The following is an 18,679-nucleotide window of genomic DNA, read 5'->3' as shown; positions in this document are numbered from 1 at the left end:
CATTTTGGTTGATATGGGTAGGCTTTCGGTATCTTGGGATACATGTGGCACAGAGCTGGGCCCAGCTGTACAAGTTGAATCTGGCAAAGCTGCTGGAGGGAATGAAGGAGGACTTTAGGAGGTGGGATGCGTTGCCTTTGTCATTGGCTGGAAGATGACAGTGTTGCCGAAGTTTTTGTTTGTGTTTCAGAATCTCCCGATTTTCATGCCCAAGCCTTTTTTCAATCAGGTGAATAAGATGATACTTGTGATCGCGTGGATGGTTAAGGTTCCCCGGACCTGTTAAAATTATACATGGTTCAATAAAATATATATATTTTTTTAAAAGTTCCCCGGACCAGGAGAGTGTTTTTGAAAAGGGATAGGTGGGTGGAGTGGCTGGCACTGCCGAATCTGCAGAATTCTTATTGGGCGGCAAACACAGTTATGGTTCAGAAGTGGGCGGTAGAGGAGAGAACATATATGGAAAGAATGGAGGAGGCTTTGTGTAAAGGGACAGGTCTGAGGGTGCTATATTTGGTACCTCTTCTGTTCTCGCTGGCCAGGTACTCCACTAGCCTGGCGGTGGTATCAGCGTTGAGGGTGTGGAATCAATGTCGGCAGCATGGTAGGATGGAAGGCATGTCCCTGTGGGCGCTGATTTGTGTAACCACAGGTGTGTCCTGGCAGGGTTAGATGAGTATCTCTGTGGCCTGTTCATAGAGGGCAAGTTCACTGAATTGGAGGAGCTTGAGAAGGTGTACTTGTTGCTGAAAAGGAATGGGTTCAGGTCCCTGCAGGTGAGGGAATTCTTGAGGAAGGAGTTGGGTTCGTTCCCACAGCTGCTACCTCAGCGCTACATGACAAGCTTCTGTCCAAGGATGAGATAAGCGAGGGCAAGGTTTCAGATATATATGGGGAGCTGATGAAGAGGGAGGATGCCCAGATGGAGGAGTTCCAATGCAAGTTGGAGGAGGCAATAGGAGGGGCGATGCAAGTTGCGGTTTGCAGTGAGGCTCTGTGGAGGACAAACTCGTCCTCGTCGTGTACAAGACTGAGTCTCATGCAGTTTAAGGTGGTGCTAGAGCTCATATGACGAGGCCTAGGATGAGCCCAGTTTTTCGAGGGGTAGAAGATAGGTTTGAACCGTGTGCAGGAGGTCCGGCAAACCATGTCCATATGTTTTGGGCATTCCAAATTGGAAGGGTCTGGAGACAGTTTGGGAGCGTAATGTCAAACATTTTGTGGATGGAAGTGGTGTCGAGTGGCGGTATTTGGGTGTCGGAAGATCCGCGAGTGCAGGTGAGGGGAAAGGCTGATGTGGTAGCCTTTGCCTCCCTGGTAGCATGTAGGCAGATCTTGCTGTGCAGGTGGGACTCAGAATTGCCGAAAATGGGGGCATGGGTGAGCGACTTGGCAGAGTTCTTCCTCCACCTAGAACTAACTGGGGACTGAGGTAGGGTGGGGACTCTGGAGCGAAGTACTGAGCAGAGCGAACACCACCTCCTCCTGGGCAAGGCTAAGCCTAATGCAGCTCAAAGTGGTGCACAGACGCACCTGACCAGAACCCGAATGAGCAGGTTCTTCCCGGAGGTGGAGGACAAATGTGAGCGGTGCCAGAGGGGCCCGGCCAACCACACCCACATGTTTTGGGCTTGCCCCAAACTTGCTGTTTTGAGCTGTACTGTTCTATGTTTTGTGTTGGGTTCTGGACAGCCTTCTCCGAGGCAATGTCCAAGGTTGTGGGGGTGAGGGTGAAGCCACCCCCAATAATGACAATCTTCAGGGTATCGGAGCAGCTAGAGTTGCACATGGGGAAGGGGGCCAACGCCCATGCTTTCGCTTCCCTAATCGCACGCTGGCGATCGGCAGCACCACCCAAAGTTGCAGACTGTCTCGCTGACCTCTCGGAATTTCTCCACCTGGAGAAGATTAAGTACGCCATCCGAGGGTCAGAGGAAGGCTTCCTGAATACTTGGGGGCAGTTTGTCAGCCTGTTCCAAAACCTGTTCGAGGCCAGCAACGAGGAGTAAGCCAAGAACAAAAAAAAACAAGGTAAAGAGGAACCAAAGGACTGCGCAACCCGGGGGCGGGTATGGGGAGGGTGGGGGAGAGGGGGATAAGGGGTGGGAGGGGAGGTATGGGGGAGGGGGTTAAGGGGAGGGAAGGTATGGGCAGGGGTGGGGGAAGGGGGGGTAAGAGGGGTATGGGGTGGAAGGGGGGAAGAGGTGGAAGGAAGGTGGTGAAATCACAAGAGAAGAGGAAGGGTGCTGAAGCCAAAGGGGGGGGGGGGGATGAAGGGGGGGAATTATAGACCAATCCAGAGGGTAACAAAATGTACATAGTTGATGAAACGAAGGACAAAATAAACCTCTGCACAATAAAGTAAATTAGCGTGGCAAGAAAAATGTCATGTATATACACACAACAACTTTTTATAAATAAGAGAAAAGCCGGGTTTGGGGAGGGGTTTGTCAGGTGGGTTAGGCTGTTGTATGAGGTCCCTATGGCGAGTGTGGCCACGAACAGGAGGAGGTCCGAGTACCTTCGGTTGCACCGAGGGACGAGGCAGGGGTGTCCCCTGTCCCCCCTGCTCTTCGCGCTGGTGATTGAACCCCTGGCAATGGCACTGAGGGAGTCGAGGAACTGGAGGGGGTTGGTGCGGGGTGGGGAGGAGCATAGGGTGTCGCTCTATGCGGACGACTTGCTGTTATATGTGGCGGACCCTGTGGGGGGAATGCCGGAGGTAATGAGGATCCTCAGGGAATTCGGGGATTTCTCTGGGTATAAGCTCAACATGGGGAAGAGCGAGCTGTTCGTGGTTCACCCAGGGGACCAGTAGAGGGGGATTGGCGAGCTCCCACTAAAAAGGGCGGAGAGGAGCTTCAGGTATTTGGGGGTCCAGGTGGCCAGGAGCTGGGCCACCTGGACCACGGGGCCCTGTATAGGCTTAATTTCACAAGGCTGGTGGAGCAAATGCAGGAGAAGTTCAAGAGGTGGGACACGTTGCCGCTGTCCTTGGCAGGTAGGGTGCAGTCAGTCAAAATGACGGGCCTCCCAAGGTTTTTGTTCCAGTGCCTTCCCGTGTTTATCCCGAAGGCCTTTTTAGGCGGGTTAACAGGAGCATAATGGGGTTTGTGTGGGCGCGAGGGACTCCGAGGGTGAGAAGGGTGTTCCTGGAGTGGGGTAGCGATGGGGTGGGGGCTGGCGCTGCCCAAACTCTGTGGGTACTACTGGGCCACCAATGCGACGATGGTGCGCAAGTGGGTGATGGAGGGGGCTGCATGGAAGAGGCTGGAGACGGCGTCCCATGTGGGTACGAGTCTGGGGGCGCTGGCAACGGCGCTGCTGCCGCTCCCTCCAAGGAGGTATACCACGAGCCCGGTAGTGGCGGCTGCCCTCAAAATCTGGGGGCAGTGGAGGCGGCGCAGGGGGGGAAGTTGGGGCCTCGGTGTGGACCACAATAAGGGGGAACCACCGGTTCGTCCCAGGGAGGACAGATGGAGGGTTTTCGGGGTGGTACAGGGCAGGGGTACGAAGGTTGGGAGACCTCTTTGTGGACGGGAAGTTTGCGAGCCTGGGTGAGTTGGAGGAGAAGTATGGGCTCCCCCCGGGAACACCTTCAGGTACTTACAGGTAAGGGCATTTGCCAGGCGGCAGGTGGTGGAATTCCCGCGGCAGCTGCCACGCTCAGTACAGGACAGGGTGCTCGTGGGGGGGCGCGGTGTGGTGGGCGGGAGTGGGGAAGATCTCGGAAACTTACCAGGTGATGCAGGAGGAAGAGGAGGCCTCGGTGGTGGAGGTGAAAGGTAAGTGGGAGGAGTTGGGAGAGGAGATCGAGGAAGGGACGTGGGCAGATGCCCTAGGGAGGGTGAACTCTTCATCTTCGTGCGCGAGGCTCAGCCTCATACAGTTTAAGGTGCTGCACATGGCACACATGACCGGAACAAGGATGAGCCGTTTTTTTGGGGGTGAGGACAGGTGTGTTAGGTGCTCAGGGAGCCCAGCAAACCACACCCATATGTTCTGGGCATGCCCAGCGCTGGAGGAATTTTGGAAGGGCGTAGCGAGGACGGTGTCGAGGGTGGTAGGATCCAGGGTCAAACCGGGCTGGGGGCTCACAATATTTGGGGTGACAGAGGAGCCGGGAGTGCAGGAGGTGAAAGAGGCCAGTATTCTGGCCTTTGCGTCCCTGGTAGCCCGGTGGAGGATTTTTCTTCAGTGGAAGGACGCGAGGCCCCCAAGCTTGGAATCCTGGATCAACGATATGGCGGGGTTTATTAAGTTGGAGAGAGTGAAATTCACCTTGAGAGGGTCGGAACAAGGGTTCTTCAGGCGGTGGCAACCGTTCTTAGATTTCCTGGCAGAACGGTAGACGTTGGTTAATGGCAGCAGCAACTCGGTGGGGGGGGGGTTTACTTTATTTATGTTTATTTACACTGGGGGATCTGAGGGGGTGTATATATTTGCTATGTTTGCTATGTGTTAATTCGGGGTGTTAATTTATTAATTATGTGTAGGGGGAAGGGGGCACGGGGTTTTATTTTGTTTTGTATTTAATTCCTCCTCTCCTGCCCCCTGCCTGGATCACAGAAACCTCATTCTTACCCATATTCAATTTATACCCCAAGAGCCGGCCAAATTGGGCACCAGAGTGGGCAGCACGGTAGCATTGTGGATAGCACAATTGCTTCACAGCTCCAGGCTCCCAGGTTTGATTCTGGCTTGGGTCACTGTCTGTGCGGAGTCTGCACATCCTCCCCGTGTGTGCATGGGTTTCCTCCGGGTGCTCTGGTTTCCTCCCACAGTCCAAAGATGTGCAGGTTAGGTGGATTGGCCATGATAAATTGCCCTTAGTGTCCAAAATTGCCCTTAGCGTTGGGTGGGGTTACTGGGTTATGGGGGTAGGGTTGAGGTGTTGACCTTGGGTAGGGTGTGCTTTACAAGAGCCGGTGCAGACTCGATGGGCCGAATGGCCTCCTTCTGCACTGTAAATTCTAAGATCCGCATAACCTCTCCCACCCCCCCTAACGGGTTAGAAATATACAGGTCGTCCGCAGGCAACGAGACCCTGTGTTCCCCCCCCTCCCCCTCCCCGGACTAGCCCTTCCAGTCCTTTGATGGTCTCAGCGCCGTCGCCAATGGCTCTATAGCCAAGGCAAACAACAGTGGGGAGAGTGGACATCCCTGCCTCGTTCCCGGCTCAGTCTGAAATACTCCGGGCTCACTCGGTTCGTCCGCACACTCGTCACCGGCGCCTGGTACAGCAACCGGACCCAGTCTACAAAACCCTGCCCAAACCCAAACTGCTCCAGGATGTCTGACAAATACTTCCACTATGCTCCCTGCGCGATCTGTTTTCCAGGTCCTCCACTTTCTCTTGTAGCCTCTTCTGGTAGTCTTTCATCAGCCCCGTCTCCACTGCCATCGTGGCTAGCTGGTCCTCGTGCTCAGCCACCGCATCTTCCACCTTCTGGATCGCCTGGTTCTGGGTTTCCAGTCTCTCTCCACACGATCAATCCCCGTCTTAATAGGATCCAGGTATTCCATTCTTTTCTGAGCGAATTTCTCCTGAAGAAAGACCACCAGCTGCTCCATTGACCACTCGGCCGGCAGTTTTGGTTCCTGACCCTCCGCCATATTCTCCTGTGCTGCAGACTCCACTCCCATCTTCGACCAACGTTCTCTCCTTTTCAGACCACTTCTGGTCCTCAAATCCATACTCTGGTGGGGAACCCTTCTCCTCTACTTCACCAGTCTCCTGTTTTGACAATCAAATCCACCGTTAATCAGGGAACAAGGTCCAAAAGGCCCACCACGAGCGGGAGCTACCAAATATGCGACCACTCACTCCATGGCTGTCACCGGAAGCCCCCAATAGTACATAAATTAAGTCGAGGTGCAGATTAGCCATGATGTAATTAAATGGCAACATGGACCAAAATTACCAAATGGTGGACCAAAATTACCAAATGGCCTATCTCTGTGTTCCGGTGTTCCTATGGTGCCTGGTTTATCTTGAAAATCTCAACTGAAAATGGAAATTCATTATTCTATATATAAATTTTCAAGTTTGTTTTATTGGTCACATTTGAAAATTGGCACTGATTTTTAAGAACTAAGTTGTGAACATGTTTAAAATGTCAAATGAACAATCATGATGCTTGCTAATTCGTCCTGCTCTAACTTAATGGTGGTTGCTTTGTGCACACAGTTTTCATTAATTCACTTGAATAAATAAAGCTGTGACAAACAATAGCAGTAAGAATTGTTATATTTAAATATTACATTGCAAAATAATTTGAAGATTGACAACGAAGCACACCACTAAGAAAAATCATGTTTGCATGGTTCATGTGGATTTATTGGATAAATTACACTGGAGGCTCTTATTGTTCAGTATTAGAGAAAATTAAGATGTAAATGTAATATCAAGGTCACCACTCAATCTTGAAGAACATAGTTTGCACTTAATGTAAGTGATTGTTCAGCCTTGGTTATATTTTCCAGCAGAAATTGGTATTAATAATTGTGTTGTAGGAGCAATCATCAAAATAAATATAATTTACTTTTAATGTTAAAAAATAGGGCCACCCTGAAATTTTCTTTTCAATAAAAATGCCTATTTGAATGGAGATTTTCTTGATTAACTGTGCTAATTAAAGTCACTAACTAGCAGAGAATATTTTTTATTTTTTGAACTGAAGTTCATTTTCATATTGCATTGTCATTTTAATTTTTTTATGTATGTTGTCATTATTTTAACTTCTACTTTTTTAATTAGATTGCCAGCAAAAACTCCTTGGAGTTTGTAAGTAATTGTAAAGTGACTGCATGATGCTTTTACTCTGAATTTATTGGAATGAATTTGATCATTCATGGAACATCTTTCTGTGCAGTTTTCATGCAGTTCACAATGCATGCTGTAATTTTCTGCTGCACTAAGCTACAAGGCTTCCAAATTTCACAAATATTTTCTAAATCTGAATCCTTAAGTTTAGTTTTTCTTTGGGAAAATGATGTAGATACAATATTTATCTCAAAATGCCAAGAATTAATAGGATTTCAGTTCTCCCTGAGAGTTTCTGTTGTGTATAATTCTGACACCAAAGCAATAATATTGTGTACAGAATTATTGTAATTAAATACAAATGAGATATTATACAAAGGTAGATTCAACAGTGCTTCACTTCCTGCAAGGAGCCACAATGAAAAAGAGCACAAGTTGGAGATGAGCTGTAACACCGGAACTGCAACTCGTATACTATTGTATGGCTCTCTCAACATGAGAGATTGTACTATTTTGTGACCAGCTGAGCAAAATAGCTCCAGAAGAGTTTCAATGTTCTTCTTTAAATCATGCGATTGGGCCTTTTGACATATTAAGCTAAATATATTTTATACAAATATTGGTCCAATTTATTTTTGGTAAAATTAACATTAAAAAATGCACCTAGGTATTCAGATGTTATAAATGTTCAAAATTTAAAAAGCTTATTTTAAAAATGATATGGCTTTCATGTTCTGGCCACGAGTTCCTTAAGCCTGAGTGTACAGCTGCGTTTTAATGTTTATTTCTGAAAATAAGTTATCCTATTCCTGGTATTCTTACTTTCTCCATCCTTGCATGCAGAATAGGTGTTGATATTATCACAGGTTATTTTTCTTTAAATGTTGCATTTTTCATTTCTTGTCTGAAAAAGTTAATGCCCTTTCATTGAGATTTCTTTTTTTGCTGAAGTGCAGTTAATTCTCATTTGTTTCCATAACATATTCAAATATCCAGTTTCTGTTTGAACAGTAGAAACACCTTTAGTGTTTGGTTTGGACATGTGTCTAAATTTGCCCAACCTGCAGTTTCAGCATTTCAAGATTTTTCACTTGTCTGCATTGACAACTTTCTGCTAGTTTTGGGGTGTCTAATTAAAACTGAGCTTTCAGATTTCCATTCTTTTGCATGAAGATGCATTTATAGGTTTAAACTAATATTGATACATTTTCTTTAGGTGTAACTGTCAAATATTATTAATGCGAAGAAATAAACCATTTGGATGGGGAATTTACAAGCTTTTGAACAACTGTAACTTTTAATAGTAATTTTAGTTGAGTTCAGTTCAACAAGCTATTATTTTGCAGAAATGTCAACTGTTTTTGTGCAACAGCTTTATTGTGTTTGTCTGTAAAAAATTCAGAAGTATTTGGATGTTGTATCTGGTGTTTTTTAAACAACGTAATGTTTATTTTATAGCTTATGGAGACTACTGGACACAGTTTTCATGACTCTGATTCAACAGCTCCAAAGAGCCCTTTGCATTTGGCTGTGAGTTAATTATTTTGCTTCTGCTGAACATTGTAAAAAGGACCATTCAGTATAATTGCTCCACTTCAAAATTCTTCACAAATTTTTTATTCTCTTCTTTGATTTACCTTCTTTCTAAGGCCTACAATGGTCATCACCAAGCACTTGAAGTACTTATTCATTCCATTATTGACCTTGATGTAAAAGACATGAATGGACGTACAGCCTTAGATTTATCCTCCTTTAAAGGTCACGCTGAATGTGTTGAAGCCCTCATTAACCAAGGTGCTTCCATCCTAGTAAAAGATAGTGTGGCTAAGAGAACCCCACTTCATGCAGCAGGTATTTCTACATATCTTTTATTTTTTGTTAGTTTATGGTAGAATTATATATGTATGAAAGCGAGTTTTTGATGTAGTCTAGAGAGACATACTATGTGGAAATTCATGTTTCTTTAGCTGTGGGATTATCTATCTTTGCTCAAGAAAGGATTTGCAGAACAGTTGTGTAATTTGGAAGTTTAGACAAATACTCTGGAATTCTGCTTTGTTATCTTTGAGGAACAGTGAGAAACCTTCTAAAACTTTGCTCAGGGAATGTAAATACATTTTATGAGGTCCATGGTTGGGTTAATAATACATAATCTAGTATTTTCTTGTTCCATGCTACATCTTCTATGTTTGAGCAGTCTGTAACCTAAATTATGCCCAATTTGTAAACACAGACATTATCCTTATGAGTAAAGGTGTCAAATTGATGGCAGTTTTATGCAGTTGACTCATGTTTAATGAGACTTGGCTGAAACTCACTTTGGACCTTTGTTATTTAATGTGAAATTTGCATTTAATTTGTTCATATGGTTGGATGGCAGCACAGTTCCCAGATTTGAGAGGATAGCTTATCCACCCACTGTGACCCAATCTGATTTTTTTTAACATTGGTGCAATATTTGTTTATATTCCTCTGGGTTATAATATCAGTTTTGTTGAAGGGTATGCGGGTGAACTTCTCGAAGGTCTTTGCCAATGGCATTCTGTGATTGGTTCTGAGACAAGAGTAACCAAGTGACTTGGCCAATTTCTCTTTCCGCTCCTTCCACCTTTTACTCTAAATCCAGTGGTATAATTGAGATCAGTGTTTCTCCATTGGAGAAACTTTGATGCAACTGTACTTCCTATTACCCCTTTGTGATCGGATGTGGAGTTCTATGTGCCTATTCTTTTCAAATTTCAAACTATAAGAGCTTCAGTGAAACGATTTCCAAGTGCAGGGGGAGGGGTTGATATTTGTGGGCATTTTTAATTATGTGCCTTTGAGGTTCTTTAAATTTCTTAGCTATTCTGGATTAATTCTGGCATTTTACTATGTGCAAAGGTTATGCCAGGGATCTGGTCTTGAAACCAATCATCAAACTTTGTGGATTTGAGAGGGGTAAGCTGGAAATACACACTTAGTTCTTTATCAGATTTTCATACTTGAAAAAACCTCTCGTCTAGGCACTGTTCAAGCACTTAAATAATGGCAATTGCATTGAGTTGCACCTTTTCTATTTGAAATTTCCACACAGAAACATTCAACATTAAGTAAGTTAATTTGTATATAATTGGCTTTTTTAAAGAACATTTGATTCAATGCACCTATTCAGCCACAGATGTGATTTTGAATAACCATGATTGAACTGTCCACTTGCAAAATGTATTACATATCAAATATTTAGCACGTACAGTAAACCTTTGACGATTGGTTTACATTTATTTTTCATCTCTTCATAATCAATATTCAGAGGTTAGAATTTATAATAAATTGGTAGTTTCAGATTACCAAAGCATCAATCCAGTTGCATACATCTAAACTGTATTCTCATTAATAGATAGCATGTGTATATCATGACTGAAACATCCAATGTTTCTCCTGATCCTAATTTTATTTCTAATAAGTGCTGAAATATGCTCCATCTTTACCACGAGGGTTGATACAGGTATTCAAAGTTCAGCAGAGATATAATGGTGAATAGAGTGGCATGACTGTGTCTATCAAATTCTATGTCTAAATTATTAAACTGTTTACTAAATGTAGGGAGGAGAGAATCGACTGCTGTCTGTGGAGGGAGTATTTGTAAAACACAACTTAGTATGAGAATGTACAGAACCATAATATTCCCCTTTTGCTTGTTATTTTTTCAAACTCATGATGCAACATTGTCCTTTGTGTATACTTTGTGTGAACAGTTTAGCACAGTAAAGAGTAGTAAATGTGAATCTTTTTTCTGTTGCGTAGTGTCCAATGGCCATACAACATGCCTGAGCATGCTTATAGAGGGTGCAGGTGGCTTGGATGCAGTTGATGTGACGGATGGCAAAGGCCAGTAAGTGGACAGAATGATTTTATTTCAAACTACTTTTTTCCATGTAATGTTTTGGAGCCTTTTCTTCTGGAAGTGGTTTTTAATAATGTTCAGCACAGCTGAGATTTTACTTCTCTGTCTCCAAAAAGAACCATAACATTTTAAAGCACAAAAGAAAGACATTTAGCCCATCGATTCTTCTGTGCCAACTCTTTTGACGAGCAGTCCAATTCCCATACCAGCCTCCCCCGAACAGGCGCCGGAATGTGGTGACTAGGGATTTTTCACAGTAACTTCATTTGAAGCCCACTTGTGACAATAAGCGATTTTCATTTTCATTTTCATTTCAATTAGTCCCACTTTCCCAGTCTTTCCACATATATCCACAATTTTCTTATTCCTTGAAGCAGATATCTAATTCACTTCAAGGCTACTATAGAATCCACCACACTATCAGGAAGCATTCCAAATCTTGCCCACTCATTCTTCTGCCATTAATCTGAAATCTGTGACCTCTGATTATCAATCCTTCCTCCATTGGAAGCAGAAACTATCTCAACCCTTCATTATCTTTAACAATCTACTCTCACTTTCTCTGCTCAAAGGGCAACAGCTCCAGTGTCTCCTATCCCTTCTATGATATCCACATATCTGTAATCCCTTAAATTTGGTACTACTCCAGTAAATCTCTTCAAAACCTTAACATCTTTCCAAACATATGGTGTCCAGAATTAGACATAATACTCCAGCAGGAACTAGTGTTCAGCATAACCCCCTGGCTTTTATGTACCCTGCCATTATTTATAAAGTCCCGGATCCAATATGCTTTATTCATTACTTTGCTAACCTGTCCTGCCACCTTCAGAAATTTGTGCACAAATACCCCAGGTCTCTTTCCTCGAGCATGTATTGTCTCTTCTCGTACTTACAACCAAAATTTATCACTTTTCTGTGTTGAATTTAATGTGCCGTGTGCCCAATCATTCTACCAGGTGATGTCCTCTTGAAATTTGTTACCGTTTTCTTCACAGTTTACAATATTGACAAATTTTGTGTTCTCTACAAATTCTCAATTGGCGCCCTATGCCCCATGGACTAAGTCATAAATGTTTTTAAAATGACTTCCGGTGGCGGCCATGGTGTGAGTGGTTGCACACAGGGCAGCTTCTGCTTGAAGGCGTAGAAAGGAGCTCATTTTACCAGAAATTGGGTGCAACTTAGTATGAGGTACATTTTGAGGATGATGGCGGGGCTGGTGGTGTAGGGGGTGTTGGATAAGACCCCTGAAGTGGACAGCGCACACAGGTCTCGGAGGCAGAAGAGAGCCGCTGTGGGAGGTGATCATGAGATTCCACAAGTTCGTAGAGAAAGAGATGATTCTGCAGTGGGCCAGGGAGATGCGCAACTGTGAATGGGAGGGGATCAATGGTCTGAATATACCAGGACATTGGAGCTGAGCTAGCAAAACGTGTGCGGGGTTGAACAAAGACAAGGCGGTGCTATATCAAAAGCAGATCAGGTTTGGTGTGTTCTACTCAGCGAAGTTTTGAGTGAGTATGAAGGCCGGGAATACTATTTTCAGACCCCAGAAGCGGCCAATGACTATTATGGAGCATAAACTGGGGGAAAACTGAACAGAGCAACTCTGTGAGACTGAAGTTCTGTTGCTTTGAAGTAATTGGGAATATTGGTGGAGTGGAGGGAGTGGGGGTTTTCTTTTCCTCCAATGTGGAGGTTATTTTTCTTTTTTTTAAACTGATGGATTGGCAAAGGGTAACAGGGGTAAAATGTTTGCAAGTGGGTGGCTGCCCCCATTCCCACTCCTGCTGCCTGGGGCTGACGCGACGAGGTGAGATTGGAGAAGAAACATGGTCGGGGCGGAGAAAGGGGCAATCTTGGCTGGGTCAGGTATCGGGTGAAATTAACGGGGGTAGAGCCAAAAGGGGAGGATGGCGGACTGTGGAGGGGAATGGAGGCGAAAGCACCCGGTAACGTGCAAGGGCTCAATGGACCGGTCAAAAGATTTTGGGTCTTTGTGCCCCATAGGAGCTTGAAAGCGGAGGTGGTCTTTCTGAAGGAGGCGCACCTCCGCGTGAAGGACCTAGTTAGGCTAAGGAAGGGGTGGGTGGGTCAGGTTTTCCACTCTGGGTTTGATTCAAAGTTGCGGGAAGTGACAATTTTGATGAGTAAGAAAACGGGGTTTGTGAGCACAAAGGAAGTGAAGGACCCGGTGGGAGCTATGTGATTGTGAGTGGAGTATTAGAAGGGATGCTGGAGGTGTTGGTGAATGTGTATGCACAAATTGGGAGAATGTAGGTTTTATGAGTGGGTTGCTGGCAGCAATCCCGGACTTGGCCACGCACCAGTTGATGGTGGGAGGCGATTTTAATTGTGTCTTAGAGCCAAGGGTAGATAGGTCAAGCCCCAGGTCAATGGGTACGATACGAATGGCAAAGGAGATTGGTGAGTTTAGGGGGAAGATGGGTATGGTGGACCCGTGGCGCTTCAAGAACTGAGGTGGAAGGGAGTATTCCTTTTTTTGCATGTGTATAAGGTATATTCAGGAATTGACTGTTTTGTGGTGAACCGGGAGGTTTTGGTCACGGTGGAGGGGGCAGGGTACGCGGGGATAGTATTCGCGGACCATGCTCCCCATTGGCTGGAGATTCGGCTTAGATCGGGTTGGGAGCAGAAGCCGGGGTGGAGACTCAATTCGAGATGTTGGCAGATAAAGAGTTTTGTGACAAAGTGCAGGCTGTGATTAAACATTATGTAGAATTGAACCAAAACAGGGAGATGTCGGCAGGCACTTTTTGGGAAGCGCTAAAAGCGTTGGTCCCAGGGGAAATTATACGGATAGGAAAAGGAGGGAGGAATATGTACGGCTATTGAACAAGATAGTGGAGGTAGATAGGGAGTACTCGAAGGTGCCTTCCACTGAGGGATTGGCGAGGAGGAAAAAATGGAATTTAACAAAACTGGTGGAGGCGGCTAGGGAGGATCTCAAGAGGGACACGCTGCACTTGACTTTGGCAGGGAGGTCCAACTGGTGAAGATGAACATTCTACAGAGGTTCCTGTTCATATTGCAGACACTCCCGATATTTATACCGTAGGCCTTCTTTCGGAAACTGGACACAATTATTTCGGACTTTGTATGGGCAGGGTAAGTGCCCAGGGTTAAGAGGATCCTGTTACAGAGGCAGCAGTGAGGGTTGGCGTTGCCGAACCTGCTACATTACTATTGGGCGGCGAACGTGGAGAAGGTGAGGTGATGGTGGGAAGGAGAGGGGGTAGAATGGATTAGGAGGAGGAATTCTGTCAGGGATCCAGCTTAAGGGCTATGATGACGGCAGCTTTGTCAATGGCAGCGAGCAGATACTGAGGGAAGCGGTGATGCAGCCCACGTAAAGACCTGGAACCAGCTGAGGAGGCACTTTCAGACAGAGGGGCTGTCGGTGTTAACACATTGTGTGAAAACCACAGTTTTGTGCCGTGGGGTATAGACGGGATGTATAGGAAGTGGAGAGAAGTGGGGCTGGTTACGGTGAGGGATTTGTATCTGGAAGAAGGGTTTGCCAGTATAGGTGAATTGAAGGAGCTGGTAGAGTTCCCAAGAGGAAATGAATTTAGGTACCTGAGGTAAGGGACTTTGCGCGGAAGGTTTGGGAAGAGTTCCCCAGGTTGTCGAGGTATACCCTGCTGGAGCGACAGTTTCTTCCGGATGTGGAAGGGGAGGGTAGGATCGGAGACATATACAAGTGGCTGGGAGAACAGGAGGGGAGCGGGTAGTGAAGGTTAAGGAGAAGTGGGAAGGGGAGCTGGGAGGAGAGATAAACTGGGGAGTATGGAGTGAGGCGCTACAAAGAGTAAATGCCACCTCCTTGTGTGCAAGGACAAGCCTGATACAGTTTAAGGTCATACACAGGATACGTATGATGCGGGCAAGAATGAGTGGGTTCTTTCAAGGGGTGGCAGATGAATGTGAGAAGTGTGGGCGGGGACCAGCGAATCACGCACATATGTTCTGTGGCTGCGAAAAGTTGGAAAGAATCTGAGCAGGAGTGTTAGCAGCGCTAGTAAGGATAGTGGGGGAGGAGGTCGAGCCAAACCCTTTGGGAGCGATATTTGGGATATCGATGAAACCGGAGCTGATGGAGGGGAGGAAGGCCGATGTTGTGGCCTTCACCTCTCTGATTGTCCTTCGACAAATTTTATTGGAGTGGCGGTCAGCAACACCACCAGGGGTAGCGGCCTGGCTGGGTGACTTACGTGACTTTCTTTGGCTGGAAAAGTTCAAATACGAGTTAAGGGGCTCAGCGGAGGGTTTCGAGGCAAAGCGGGGGATGTTTGAGGAGTTGTTCGTCGGGGGGGGGGGTTTCAGGGGAGAGCGAACAAGGGGAAACATTTGTACAAACTGTATGGTTGTGTGTTGGAAAGTTTGTTTCCCGAGTTGTTCTATGTGCTATAACTTTTCACATACGTTTGGAATAAAATAAACATTTTTAAAAAGTATATCAAAATAGCAGTAACCTTATTACCTAACCTTAGGTAACTTCACTCCACCCCCCTACATTTGAAAACAGAAGTTCACCGCAACTTCCAGTTTTCTCCTCAGCCACTTTTGTTTCAGTGCTGCCACTGCCCCTTTATCCCCCAACTTCAATTTGTCTAACAAATCTGTAATGTAATACTTGCTATCAAACGCCTTTTTGAAGTAGTTATCAACAGCATCGATTGCCTTCATCCTCGCGACACTGTGGCGCAGTGGTTATCACCCTCTTTGTTAATTTGATCAAAAAACTCAAATTAAATGTGCCAAACTTGATTTGTCCATAACAAATCTGTGCTGGATCTCCTTAATTCGTTCATTCTAGTCCACTTGATTCTTCTTTTTCTCTCAGATTCTTTTTCTAAAAGCTTCCCACCACAGACGTTAAACTGATCTATAATTGCTGGATTTATCCTTCTCCCCTTCTTTGGAATAAGAGTATATTTGCAAATCTCCAATCTTTTGGCATCATCCCTGTCTCTAAAGTGGATTGTAAGATCATGACCAGCACCCCAACAATTTCTACGCTTACTTCCGTCAGCAACAAACCATTCATCTCATCCAAACCAGATGACCTATTCACTTGAAGTACTATCAGTCCCTAACTTTTTAATCTCCTCTAATCAACCTCCTCGTCATACGCCACAATTTAATTGCTCATTCTTTCCTTCTGTGTTTTAGCTCTTTTAATATACTCCTAACTTGGATGGCAGGTTAACTATTCTTTTTTTAAAACAATCTTCACCAGGACACCAATGATGCTTGCAGTTGCTAATGGACACATCGATGCTGTCATTCTGTTACTTGAAAAAGGTGCAAATATAGATGCAGCAGATAAACAAGGCTGCACAGCCTTGCATCGTGGGGTGAGGCATGCATTTGAAAATTAAATGCAGATGTAACTGTTTAAGAAGAACGCATATGCATTTACAGTTGATTCAAATTCAAACCAATTCAGAATCTGAAGAGCTAAATGAAATTTTAAGACAAATCAAAACTCTTGAATTGTCTCCTTAATTTATACAATTTATTTTTAGTGATAAGATTATTTTCATTGGTTTGAATATTTATTTTAATTGACAATATTTTCAAAATATTTGGACAAAAATAGAATTATTTGATCCTCAAATGAGTTCAGTATGATTATTTGCATCAAATGTAAAATAATTAATTTCTACTGTTCTACTGGGGTAACTCATAGGCATTCCACTTCAGAACAAATTCCATAGTGGAATTGACTATTGCAACAGTCTTCAAAATGGGTGGAGGTGGGAACATAGGTAGGAGGTGGTGGGGGGGGGGGGGGGGGCAGGAAAATGGCAGAAATTGCCATTGGGCTGATATCCTGAAAAGTGTCTTAATATGGGTAGAGATAAGCACAGTGGGACAGGAAGTTACGGAGTGTTGAATAACATAGTATAATGAGATTGGTGAACGAGTGGCACAAATAGAGATAAATTGTTTAGATCTAATTGTCATTGCAAAGACGGGGCTGGATTCTCCGTTCCTGAGCCTAAGTGCTGATGTCAACGGAGGATCCGTGCAGTTCCACGACGGAACAATCGGCACCACACCCCCACCGATTCCGCTACCAGTGATGGACTAGCACCGGCGCCACATGAAACACCTGTGGAACACGCAAAAAACGGTGGAAGAATTGCCGGGTCCGTGTTCGACACGTGCAGGGCTGACGAGCTGCAGCCACGCATATACTTACACCCCCCCCCCCCCCCACACATGCACTGATCGCACCCGAGAAGATGGCGCTGGTTGTCCTGGACCACGTATCCATCCACACCGACCCCACAACCCACCTCCCGGCCACCCCTCAATATGACTGTCGGCGACATATGGTGGTGCTGGACACTATCCATACGCCCTCTCTCCCCGCAGCCGCCACGCCAGGCTCACGACTGTTGAGATCACACGTTGCTCGCGCCGTTGAGAACTCGGCCCATCGAATGCGGAGCATTGCGAGTGGGCCTGATAACAAGATGTGTTCGCGGTCGCAACTACGCATGGCGCGCAAAGCAATGACGTCGATTTGGAGGGGGTGGAGCTTCGCAACCCAGTGTCAAACCTGCGCCTGCTTCGATTTTTGCGTCGGGAGCTATTCTACACCCGATCGCTGTTCTTGATTGTGCCGTCGGGCATCGGAGAATCCTACTCGTGGTTGCAGGGTGACTAAGGTCTGGAAATAATATTTCAGAATGCACAACTGACAGAATTTACCAGCTATTCACGCTGGCGGGATATTCCGCTCCCGCCGATGGCACATAGGTTTCTTGGCGACAAGGGGTGCAGTCAACGGGAAATCCCATTAACAATGGCGAGACCAGAAAATCCCCTGACGGGCCCCCTCCGCTGCTGAGAAACACCTGGCTGGTTGGTCGGTAAATCCCGCCCAACATCTTGAAAAGATGGCAGAATTGTAAAGGAGGCGGACAGCCCTGAGAGTAAAGAATTATGCAAAGACTTCAGTGAGAAAAGATCGTGGCTCAGAAGATCCTGAAGTAGAATCAGCATGGATGGAGATCAGGGATAGCAAGGATCAGAAAAAGCTTTGGGAGTAGTTTAAAGGCCCCCTAACAGTTGTTATACTGGTGCACGAAGCATTAAACATGAAATTATTGGAGTTTGTAACAAAGGTGTAATGTAACAGTTGTGGGGTGGACGTTAATCTTCATATCAACTGGACAAGTCAAATTGGCAAAAGCAATCTGGAAGAGGAGTTTGGAGATTGCTTTTGTGGACTGCAGTAATATGTTTTAGAATAACTCCGGATAAAGCAATTTTAGATCAGTATTGTGCAATGAGTCACGGTTAATCAGTAATCCCATCATAGAAGATCTGGAAAATAGTGATAATACAATCGAATTCCATATTAAGTTTGAAAATGACATTCCAATCATATACAAACATCTAAAACTTTAAAAAGCTTATTAAATAGAAATGAGCAGAGAGCTGGCTAAGGTCGATTGGGAAAATAGACTAAAATCTCTGGCAGTAAATAAACAGTAGGAAACATTGAAAGAAACAATTCAAAATGTTCTACAAAAATGCATTCCATTAAAAAGATTCAGCAAGAAAGACCCATTCTTGGCTGACTAAGAACTGGTAGTAAGTTCTTCGTCGGTCTGAAGATTGGGAGTGTTTAGAAACCAACAAAGGGCCACAAAGTGTTGATTGAAAAAGGGAAAAAAATAGAATGTGAGAGTAAACTAGTCAGAAATATAAAAAAATTGTACGAGCTTTTGCAAATACACAAGGAAGAGAGTAGCGAATGTAAATATTGGTCCCTTAGAGACAGAGACAATAGAAATTATGGGGAGTGAAGAAGGGCAGGGATGTTGAACAAATATTTTGCATTTGTCTTCACAGAAGACACAATTATATACCAGGAATAGAGGGTAACCAAGGGTTAAGACTGAAGAAATTAAGGTTATTAATATCAGCGGAGAAAATGTACTGGAGAAACTTAAGGGATGAAAATTCAACAAATTCCC

The 18,679-nt window shown here is 45.1% G+C and overlaps 1 protein-coding gene across 13 annotated transcripts in view; it reads left to right on the top strand.

The window, feature by feature from the left end:
* The window catches only part of LOC140392940 (serine/threonine-protein phosphatase 6 regulatory ankyrin repeat subunit C-like), a 361,058-nt gene that overhangs the window by 209,233 nt on the left and 133,146 nt on the right, over window positions 1-18,679 (top strand). For 8 of the 13 annotated variants that reach the window (XR_011935463.1, XM_072478798.1, XM_072478764.1 and 5 more), the window contains 6 exons: window positions 6,764-6,790; window positions 8,228-8,299; window positions 8,419-8,620; window positions 9,653-9,709; window positions 10,556-10,643; window positions 15,922-16,039. Coding sequence is in view for 12 of the 13 variants with exons in the window: in XM_072478798.1 (XP_072334899.1) it covers window positions 6,764-6,790; window positions 8,228-8,299; window positions 8,419-8,620; window positions 9,653-9,709; window positions 10,556-10,643; window positions 15,922-16,039 (564 nt within the window). In the remaining variant the exon portion in view is untranslated. The remainder of the gene's footprint in view (window positions 1-6,763; window positions 6,791-8,227; window positions 8,300-8,418; window positions 8,621-9,652; window positions 9,710-10,555; window positions 10,644-15,921; window positions 16,040-18,679) is intronic. The other 5 variants (XM_072478782.1, XM_072478737.1, XM_072478791.1 and 2 more) reach the window with 3 other exon arrangements.

Source organism: Scyliorhinus torazame, chromosome 2 (assembly GCF_047496885.1).
Source record: "Scyliorhinus torazame isolate Kashiwa2021f chromosome 2, sScyTor2.1, whole genome shotgun sequence".
Taxonomy (NCBI): domain Eukaryota; kingdom Metazoa; phylum Chordata; class Chondrichthyes; order Carcharhiniformes; family Scyliorhinidae; genus Scyliorhinus; species Scyliorhinus torazame.
This window is presented reverse-complemented; position numbering and strand designations above follow the sequence as displayed.